At 50.4% G+C, this 10,469-nt stretch overlaps 1 protein-coding gene across 35 annotated transcripts in view; it reads left to right on the top strand.

The window, feature by feature from the left end:
- The window catches only part of PCBP3 (poly(rC) binding protein 3), a 384,627-nt gene that overhangs the window by 362,391 nt on the left and 11,767 nt on the right, over positions 1 to 10,469 (top strand). For 12 of the 35 annotated variants that reach the window (XM_044000429.1, XM_044000418.1, XM_044000410.1 and 9 more), the window contains one exon: positions 1,244 to 2,260. The exons of the other annotated variants lie outside the window; for them this stretch is intronic. In XM_044000429.1, coding sequence (XP_043856364.1) covers positions 1,244 to 1,280 — 37 coding nt within the window. In that variant the 3' untranslated portion in view covers positions 1,281 to 2,260. Of the gene's footprint in view, positions 1 to 1,243; positions 2,261 to 10,469 lie in introns of those variants that run through there. 35 annotated transcript variants of the gene reach the window in all.

Below are 10,469 nucleotides of genomic sequence, written 5' to 3'. Positions count from 1 at the left end.
AAGTCTAGAGCTCACGATTAAATAGAACCTTCCTCGACTGACAGTCAATGAGTGAATCATAAACAAGACCCAAGGTCCTTTGGCAGGACAGGTGTGACCAAGTCTGTCCATGTGAGCACTGAAACAGGATAAGACAGCCATGAGTGGAGTCTGGGGGTTGGATTGACTCAACAACTCCAAATGACCTCAAGTCACCTTCTGCCACCAGAAGCCAGGCGTCTTAAACTTCCAGTATTTTAGAGCAGAAAAAATGTAAGTGACCATATAGTGCCACCCATGCTTTTTACAGAGGCTCTACATTTTTAAAAAAGAATTTCATTCCAGGTCATACAGTGGCAGAGCCAAGATTAAGCCTAGATTCCCTGATTCCTGAGACTGTCTGGCTTCTTGGACAAAATTGCCCTTGATGTCACTCTATCTATTATAGGATTGTTGTGTGGCACTGTCGAGAAGACAATAAGAGATGGAGGGGGAGGGACACTGAGGAATGTAGATCACGGACCTCTCCACTAACAGGTGGATCTGCTTCCGTTTTTCTTTGTTTACCCACATCTTTGTATGACAGCCAGCTTGGGTCTTCCTCCCAAGACCACAAGTGTCTTTGACCTTGGAGTATGTATCTCTTGTCCGTGGTCCTGGGAAACTCAAAAGGATCAGGCTTTGTTTTGGTCGCTGCTAGAAAAGCCCTTCTTCCCTCAATATCTAGGAATCCCCTGTCCTGCTGTGCCTTTCCCTCAGTTATTCCCTCTGGGACCTCTCGCTGAACACCCCTCTGCCATCGTGCTAGTCTGATAGAGCTAATGGGAGACCCAAATTAGGAGGTGGGGACCATACTAAGGCAGGCAGAGTCCTTGGGAGATGCTTTGTAGTCTCAGCCAGGCTACAGGCCATGTGCCCCACTGGTCTTTCTGGAGCTCCCTTGGAATTTGAGTTTCCCATCAGATCTCCCTGAGAGTTTACTGAAGCCTCCTGTTGTCACTATTCCGTTGTAGTGAATGCACTTCCTGTCTATCCTTGTGTGTGCAAGACACACAGAGGAGCCAGTCTGGAAGACAGTAGAAGATCCACTGCTCCAGTGGCCTCATCTTTGTCTTTGTTCCCAGTCGAATAGTGGAGAGATGAATGGCCATGTCAGCAGGGCAGAGGATGGCTCAAGGGTCCTGCCCGTGTCCCCAGAAGCAATGTGGGTTTCCATTTCTAATCTCTTTCCTCTCCCTTTTCTCTTTGCCTTTGTCTATTCTAGGCTGACGTCTGAGGTCACTGGAATGGGCGCCCTCTAATTGCTACCCATCATCCTTCATTCTGCATCACCCGACCCGCTCCAGCCAGTGGCGCTCCACCCAGCTTGTATTGTCATTGTATTGACTGTCCTCCCTTCCCCTCAACCTGTATAGAGGGTTTTCTTTACTAACAGAAGTATATATTACATATATCTATATCTCTCTATATATATATAATGACCACACACACACACACACACACACACACACATTTCTTTACTAGCTCTCGCCTCTGTCCCTGGTGTTTCCTGAGCTCTTTATTTATGCTCCAGGTCTATCCATGCTTTTGGTGCACGTGTGGTATTGATTATTTTAAAAACCTTCTGGGGTGGTCCCATTTGTGCCGTTTCTAAGGAAAGCTTGTCCCTTAAGTGTCAGCCTAGCTTAGATGTTCTAATGTTTGATTTGACATTTGGATGCCATATCCACTAGATTATAATCTAATCCATCCTCTAGAACTATGGTTGCTTTGCAATATGTCTTCACTCTCCAATATCCCATTATGACTTCCCCTCCCCCACCTCCCTGTCACCCCCACCCCCACCCCCACCTTTGCTTGTCTGGGCTCACCTTCTACCCTCCAACCCATGTCCTGAAGCCATGGCATGGCTTTTCCCTTGTTATTTTGGAAGTAGAATGTGTGGGGACCAATGGAGACCTCCAGACATCTCCACTGGCGCCCACACAGGAAGGGTCTTTTCCCAATATGGCAGGGTACAGACAAGCCATTGTAGTATTAATGAGAGCAAGGGGAGAAAGTCAGGTTTATTTTTTAACTGGGAAATTATTTGCTGGGGCTGGGGTGGGGGGAATGAAATGATATTAGGATCTACAGGGACCGCTGGGATCTTCCTCAAGACAATAGCTTCTCAAGAACCTTTTCTTTGGATCCAGCTCAGGACGCTCCAGTCTCTGTGAGCCTGCTGTGTTTGCTGTTGTTTGTACTCAATAAATGTCTGTGCAGCTCTGCGACCAATGAACCCTGACTTCTGTCTCTCTGTTCTCCTCTTCCCCTTCTCCCTCCCTCCTGGGGCTCCCTAGGTGAATTTGTCCTGCCACCCTTCCATGCCCTGCCCCTTGTCACTATCATTGGCCTGGAGGGGCTAAGGTTTGGGAACAGAAACTGTACAGATTTACTTTTGATTCCATTTGAGGCAGAAACTACTCACCAAGACATTGTTTAACTTTTTATTAAATTTCTCCAAATGTCCCAAATGGAATCCCACACATTCTCCATCTTTTCACCTCACCCAATATGGCCCCTGGGAGAATCTTCTTATGGAGGTTCTCCATTTCATTGGGTCTGACAAGATACACTGGTTTTAAGGAACATGATTTGATCATTTTTTTTCAAGTCCACATTCTTTCTTATTCCCCCTATTTACAGGATTTAGCCCAACATTGATTTTTCCCTTTGGAAAATGGTGTTTTTTCAAAAACAATTTATATAAAACATGTTACCATATACTGAACTAAGGTGCTACAATGTAATGAAAGTATGGCATTAGCTCAGTCTGACAAAGCTTTGCCTGATGCCAATGAGTGCATGCCCTGTATTGGTGGACGTGTCAAAGGAGATATTGAGCCCTTTACTTGAGAGTTGGCCAAAGTGAGTCAGCTTCCCCCATTTCTTTTCATCTCCTTCTCACCACTGTCCCCCCTTCCACCTTTTCCCATTTGCCTCTCCCTTTTTTCCTCCATCCCACCCCACCCCACGTATTTCTTGTCCTTTTCTTTCTTTAGAATCTTTATGGTTTCCTGTGTTCATCACACTTCTCCCTGACTCTTTGCAGTGTCTACCCAAGCCATCTCACCATTCTACAAATAGCTGTTTCCCTTTGCTTCCCACCAGCCCCTAGACTAGGGTCTCTCACTCTAATTGCTCATTTCAGCATACCCCCAAGCACCTTTTGGAGACTGAGGTGGATCTGGGGGGTTGGAGGGGAACCTTTCCACATCCCTGTATCCCTAGACAGCGCCAGAGTAGGGATTAGGGCTTGCTCCAGGAGATTTGCCTGCCAACAGAAATGACGCATGATCTGGCAATACTCCTACAACGCCTTCCTTTCCTTCAACCAACATTTGTTCAGTACCTTCAAAGGCCTTTTTGTACTAGGGCTGGGAACAGGAGGGGGATGCAGTCTAGAAAGAAAGGTAAAGCCTGAATCCAGGAGCAGTAAGGAAAAGTACTGATTGTGATTTGGGTTCAACTACTCAATTCATCAAGCACCTCTGGGCGCCAGCCTCCATAGGAGATACAATGGCGAAAACCTCCTGCCCTCAGGGGGCTTATTCTAGGACAGGGGGCCAAGGAGGAGTCCTTATGTATTTACAAGATAAACAGAAAAAGGATTAACAGGAACAAAAACCTAAGATCAGTGTTTGGGGAGAAAGGGAAATAGCAGTATAGAGAGGGTCTGGAGGGCTTTATTGAGAAGGTGATGCCTGAACTGCATCTTGGAAGATCATGGACAGTGAGAAAGGTCCCAAAGAGTTGGAGATGAGCAGCATGAGCCCATTGACATTAAAGGGAAGAGCTCAAGGATCCTCCAAGTAACAGGCCAGTGATGTTGGCTGCATTCATCCAATGTGGTTCCACAAACATCTAGAACTCCTCTATGGTAGGCACTGGGCCAACTGACACAGAACAGCCACAACTCTCCCACTCTCCATTATCAAGACACAGGGCAGCTCTACTTGCTCCTAAGGGAAGAGGATGGCGATAGGCACTGGACCCGTGACTTCATTGGGATAGGGAACTCCCTGGTAAGGAAACTCCTCCACCAATTTAGGTCAACACCTTCTCTGCAACTTTCAGTCTAAGTCGTTTGGGACATCCAACCAGTAGGGGTCAAAGGCAGGACTAGAGCCCACATCTTCCTGGCTCCACACCATCTCTCTAGGCACCATGCCCTGGTAACTTTCATGCCAAAGGGATACAATATAGAAATCCAGAAGAGCTTATACAGAGACACAGAGGACTCGCGAGTCCACACCACACCAACCATGGTTGCCATATAGGTTGAGTTTAACCCATGTTTTAAGGAATCATTTGACAATCAGAAAGAGATGAGCTAGAGGGCAGTAGGCTGAGACAGACTCAGAAGGGGTTGGATAGACTCTTGACCCAAAGCATCATCACTGATGGAACGTGCTCATCAGTGGTCAGCTTGACTGGTTGTCTCCCGTGGAGTGCCCCAGGCGTCTGTGCTTGGTCCTCTCACTGTGACCTTTTCCTCTCCGTCTTTGATACAGGGATGGATGGCATGCTTCTATTTGCTAATGGAAAAAATCTGGGGGGTGAGAACTGACACATTGGGTGACAGAATTAGGATTCAGCTGAAAAGTTAGGCTAGACTCAATAAAATGCACGTTGATGAGGATAAATGATGAGTTTTATACTGGGATCAAAAATGTAACACAACCTGGAAGGGCTTGCCTCAGCAGGGGGTTTTCTGGAAAAGATTGGGGCAGAAAGAACTGTGCTTTGCAAGCTCGACACAGACCAACAGTGGGATGGGAGCCAAGGAGGCTAAGATATTGGTGACAGGAAGAGAGGCATAGTATTCAGGACTGGGGAGGTGAAAGGGCATGATAGATCTCTGAAGGGCTGATATGGCAAGAAGAAGGGCTGAGCTTGGCCCCTGAAAGTAGAGGCAGGACCAAGGGGCAGATTGTAGCTTGATGCCATCCTAACAGTGAAGTTGTCCTGGCATGGAACAGGCTTCCCTGGGAGAGTGTGGACTCTCCACCCACCCGGTCAAAGTCTTCTGGCAAAAGACAGATCAAGCTTGTGTGCTCTGTTATAGAGCGGATTCTTACTCAGGTAGGCTTGGGCTGTGAACCTCAGAGGTCCTTCTGTCTCCAAGGCTCTGGAATTCTCATACTCTTCTCTTTTCAAAGTCCTCCTCCTCTTCCTCAGTGATCTCATCATGACAGAAAGGGGACACTGGGCTCTTTCCACTGCCTCATTGGAGCGTCTTCTTTGGTGGTACTCTGAAGCTGGCCAGGCTTTATCAGGGGCCAGAGGTGGGTTGTGTCTTTGCCATCTGCAGCCCACCCAGCAGCTCATCACTAGGGTTGCTGCAATCCCATGAGTTCTTGGTCAGAGCCTTTTCAAACATCCTGTGCCAAGGGGCTCAAGGGGCTGCAATCTGCACCATTGGAAGTTAGGTAACTTGAACTGGCTCGGGGCTAAAGGCAGCAATGTAATCATTTTCAGCTTGGAGCCTGAGTCAAACGTGATGGCTGCTCAGTGCCATTGAACATCAAAATAATTGACCGGTAAATGATTTCATTGTGGGAATGGCCACTGGTCATCTCACCCTCTCCTCCCCATCATTTTCCAGAGGAGGAAATGGAGGCTCAGAGAGATCCTAGGACCATCGCTAGAGCTTGGAGAGGTCTCAAAGACATAGCCCTCTCATTTTACAGATAAGGAAAGTGAGGTTCATGGAGGGAAGGGGTTTGCACATGGCCACATAGACAGTAAACGGCAGAGATGAGATTTGGCCCCTGGTCTCCTAACTAAATATGGCACTTCTGCTGTACTAAGCTTCCTTCCTGTAGCCTGAGGCAGGAAAAGACCCCAGAGGCCCTCTGACCAGCCTCTGATCCAGGACAACCAGAACACTTCCCTGTGCCTCAGTTTCCTCACCTGGAAAATTAAAAACAGACTGGGCCGTCTCCACGATCCTTTGGAGCAGCTCATCTGTGGTTTTGTGATCTCTGGACACACACTGCCAGGCAGGGAGCCCAAAGAAGGCGCAAAGCAACGTCTCTTCCTTTCACATACTCACAGCATCTCAGAGGCAGACAGAAAACCACTTTGACTGGAGCCCAAAGGAAAAGCACCTCTGTAGAATCTCCAAGGGGCGGCCCAGTCTCCTTGTTCAGGATTCCAGTGATAGGACCCTCCCTCCCTGCAGAGCTTGGGGAAGCCATTCCACTTATGAGAACCTGAGCATAGGAAACTTCTTCACAATGGGACTAAATGCATCTCTTCAGAGTCATTGCCCACCCCCACTGCCTCGGTCCTGCCCCCAGCTCATCATCTTCCGCCCACACTCCTTCTTAGCTGTCTTTTCTCTGGGTTAAGCATCCTTAGCTCCCTGGCATGGTCTACACTACTGGCGCTTCACTGTCCCAGTCCTTCTGTGCCAGGTGCCTGCGCTTTGTCCATGAGGAAAACTGATGGTGCCCAGAAGGGAACTCAACTGCAGAGTGTGGCAGCCACCATCACTGCCCTTAGTCCTCATTCTCGACTCCATACCCCCCACCCATCCACCTCTCAATGCCGCCGTGGACACTGTTGAGGCCCATCAAGCTTGTGGTCCACTAACCCCACCCCCCAGATTCTTTTTCATGTAAACTCTTATCTAAAAGTGGCTGCCCAGTCTCATCTCGCCAAGCCCATGAAACAAGATGAACCGAGTCTTTTAGCCCCTGGGAGTCCTGAAGGACATAGTTTGTTGGTGAATGATGATGTGTAAGAAAGTGGCCAGCTCCAGCACCAAGGACAGGTTCTGCTACTCCCTCACGTCTCCTGCCAACATAATGCCCCACTTGCCTTTTTGGTCTCCATGGCGCTTGGCCAAGGCCCTCTTACTTAGAGGATGGCACAGCTCTGCACTGAGCCCAGAGGGTCCAGCCTGGCCTTGTAAGGCCCGGGAAGCTTCGCCCTGCCCTTCACTGCCTACCTGAGGAGAAAACACTGCCAGAATTAGCCAAGCCTTCTGGGGTCGAAATGCCTGAAGATGCCTAGAAGCTCAGGAAGTACTGAGAGTCACACCACCACCCCATTATAGAATCAGATCTAGGCTGGAGGACACCATCTAGTCCCCTTTCCTCACATTACACATGAGGAAACTGAGGTCCAAGAACATGGTACACCTCACCTGGGTTCCCACCAGCAGTGAGAGGGAGAGCTGGGATTCTAATGCAGATCTGCTCACTCCTGGTTCAATGCTTTCTTCTCCCAGGGCTGTCACCCCTGAAGGTCCAGTACAATTCAAATGATCCCTCCCAAAAAGGCCTCTGCTCAGATGTACAAAGGACAAGTTCGGGAAAGGCTTCTAGAGGAGGCAGACAGCCCTGATAACGACCGAATGGGTGTTAGAGAGGGAGGGATTCCGTGGTCACGGTGGAAGGCAACAAGCCTCCAGACTGGCCCATCTGGAAGGGGAGTGACACAATAATTGAGGCATTGGTTAGATTCCCTTGGCCTCCAGGGCAGCAGAGACTCTGGGGCTAAACACGCAGCCCTGTGTGCTCTTAGAGCTGGAAGGGACATCTCAGACATCACATCTTTATCCCTCTCTGTAAGGGTTACAGTGTTCCAGTCTGCATCCCACGTTGGAAGGTCTTTCCTTTTTGTATTTGAAGGGAAGGGGTGAGGCTGTCCTAAAATCCCTCCTGCTTGTTCATGCCCTTGTCTTACCAAATGGGCAAATGACCCAAGTGAGGAGGGAAAGCAAACTCTTCCAAAAAACTCCTCCCTCCCTCCCTTCCTTCCTTCCTGCTTTTCTCCTTCCCTTCCCTTCCCCTCCTTCCCTCCCTTCCTTCCTTCCATGCTAGTGTGTTGGGTTAAATTCAGTAAGATGGAATTTAACCAAGATAAACAAAAAGTCTTGTGCTGGGGTTGAGAGAGGCATCTTCACAGGGACAAGATGGGAAAAGGGGCTTGACAGCACCTTATCTGAAAAAGACCTGAGGATTCTGGTGACCTACAAGCCTAACCTGAGAAACCCGTGTAAGGAAGCAGTTCAGGAAGCTTGGGGGATCACAGCCTCCCATTGTCTTCCGCCACCTTGGACACTTGTTCTCAGTTCTGGGCATTGATAAGCTTGGGGAATGTCCAGGAAGGACAACTATCAGTGAAGAGCCTTGAGCCCATGAGAGGGAGCACTGGGGAGGGTTAGCCCAGAGAAGAGAAGTCTGGGGCAGAGGCAGGAGAGGGATGGCCCGAGGACTGCATTCTATAGCGAGATCTCACGAGTGGAGGCCCCATCAAAATCAAGTGTAGGAAGCCGAGGCAGCCCTTGGCTGCTCTGTGAATGGGGATGAGCATGGCTGGAGGCAGAGTTGGGCTTGTTCTGCTCCCCGCAAGGGGGTGGAACCAGAAGCAAGGTGGTGGGGATCACACAGAGGCTCCAAGTCCTAGCAGAGCCCAGAGGCCCTTTGGGGATGTCACAAAAGGTCCCCTTGTTTGGAGACAGGTTGGAACAGAAGCCTCGGAGCTCCCTCCCAGGTTGAGAGCTGTGGCTCCCCAGAACCCACACATTGTCAGCAACTGGTGCCTGCTATTGGAGCTGCTGGAGGTGCTGAGGATGGCTGTTGACATTTAGGGCAGTGGTGCAGTCAATCCAGGTTCAATGCACGTGGCGTAGGGGACCTCTGGCTTTCCTAAAATAGCCTGGGAAGGAGTTCCTCATGGGCCGCCCAGCCCCTGAACCTTCCTGCCGCTCAGTGGTGTGAGTCCTTGCTTGGAGGGTCAGTCCCCAGGAGCCCTGTGGTCAGAGCCTCCTTGAGTGAGCGCTTGCTTCTTGAGGGGAGGAGGAGGATTACCATGAGGTCTGCCCGGGCACTTTTCTGCAGAGCTTCTTTGGAAGCCCACTTTCCCCAGAGGGGCCGGCTCCCTCCTCCAAACTGGCCGGCACATCCTCCCGGAGGACTCAGTTTTGTCTGGCAGGGCCATCAGCCTCTCTGCATCTCCAGTTGTCCCCTCTGCGTGCCGGAGCTCGTGACATGCAGTGGAATCCGACGTGAATCTGGAGGTCTGGGTTTGCCTTTGTTCCTTTTGAGGACCGCAGGGGCAGAGAGGGGGCTGGCAGGGGCAGAGGGGTCATCTAGCCCAAACACCTTGCTTTACAAAGGAGGAAACTGAGGCCCAGAGGGGCACACAGCTAGGAAGTGATAGAGGTGGGATTCGAACCCAGGCTCTCTAGAGTCGTGGTCAGAACGTAGTCTTCTTTCCTGGGGTTAGACCTGGTAACCAGTGACTCCTCACCAAGCTTCCCTGCACATGGTCATGGCCCCATTCAGATCTGCTAGCCCCAAACCTCTGAGGACTTCTACCCATTCTTTTCATCCTCCTTTATTGAATGCTGCAAGGATGGTCTTTTCGTTTCCATGACATCACTCTCACTTCGTAGCAACTCACTCTCCGTGGCAGGACTCTTGTTCATGAGAAATAGGGGGTCTAGCAGCACTAAGGAACTGGCCTGCACCTGAATGTAGCCTCCGCCAGCACTTGCGTCCATGTGGCTCCGCTGGCCACACTGGGGTGGGACTCTCACTGTCGCCCTGGGCTTGTCCAGAGTTCGTTTATCTCCACCTCTCAGGAATATCAGATCTGCTCCCTCTGAGGGCAGATGTGGGGCCGTGGCAGGGCAATGCCAGCTGCATCTGGTGATGGGATGCCCAGGGGTCCTGCCCTCCAGTATTCTGTCCCCTGGTGCAGCAGCAGGCCTTCTGTCAGGGCAGATGGGGCAGGGGCCCAGGGCCTGTTATTTAGACATGAAATTTGGCTGTATTTCCACACCCCAGTGCCTGTGGGTACCAGGCTGAGAGCCCCCGCTGAATGTGTCCCCACCCTACTCCCAGGGCTTTCTAGCTACTTGCATATGATGTGCATCAGAAAGAGGAGGGCTTAGGCATCAGGTCACTTGGTCAGTTTGGGAGAAAGGATGTCAGTGGAAATGAGGTTGGAAGTACTTCGCTTACTGGTGTAACAGGCTATGCAGGACATTCAAGGTTCTTGTGGACTCTTTATGACCTCGAGGAAGGAGAAATGTGAGCTGAAGACCCTTTGGAAATGACTACGCAACAACTCTCTGTTCTCAGCCAGTGTAGACACATGGGGCCGGGTGGCAGCAAGACTGGTGGTCTGGAGGCAGTGATCTTCATGGGACTTGGGTAGTGCAACATCACCCCCTTTTACATGCAAAGGAAGCAGAAGGGCAGACAGGCCGACTCTGCCAGGTCATATAGACAGTGGCAAAGCTCAGACTTGCTAACTATTTCATCTGGTGTGTTCCCACCAATGAACAGGCAGGGAAACTGAGGCTGTGTGGGAACGGCCAGCTCTGGAGTAGCATGGGAATTGGGGTCGGGGTTTATGTGACGCCAGAAGAAAGGATACCCCCAGCCCAAACCAAACCCCACCAAATAGGGCAGGGGTGCAGAGGC

The sequence above is a fragment of the Dromiciops gliroides genome, chromosome 4 (genome assembly GCF_019393635.1).
Source record: "Dromiciops gliroides isolate mDroGli1 chromosome 4, mDroGli1.pri, whole genome shotgun sequence".
Lineage (NCBI taxonomy): Eukaryota > Metazoa > Chordata > Mammalia > Microbiotheria > Microbiotheriidae > Dromiciops > Dromiciops gliroides.
The sequence above is the reverse complement of the archived record's forward strand: the minus strand, read 5'-3'. Positions and strand labels throughout refer to the sequence as shown.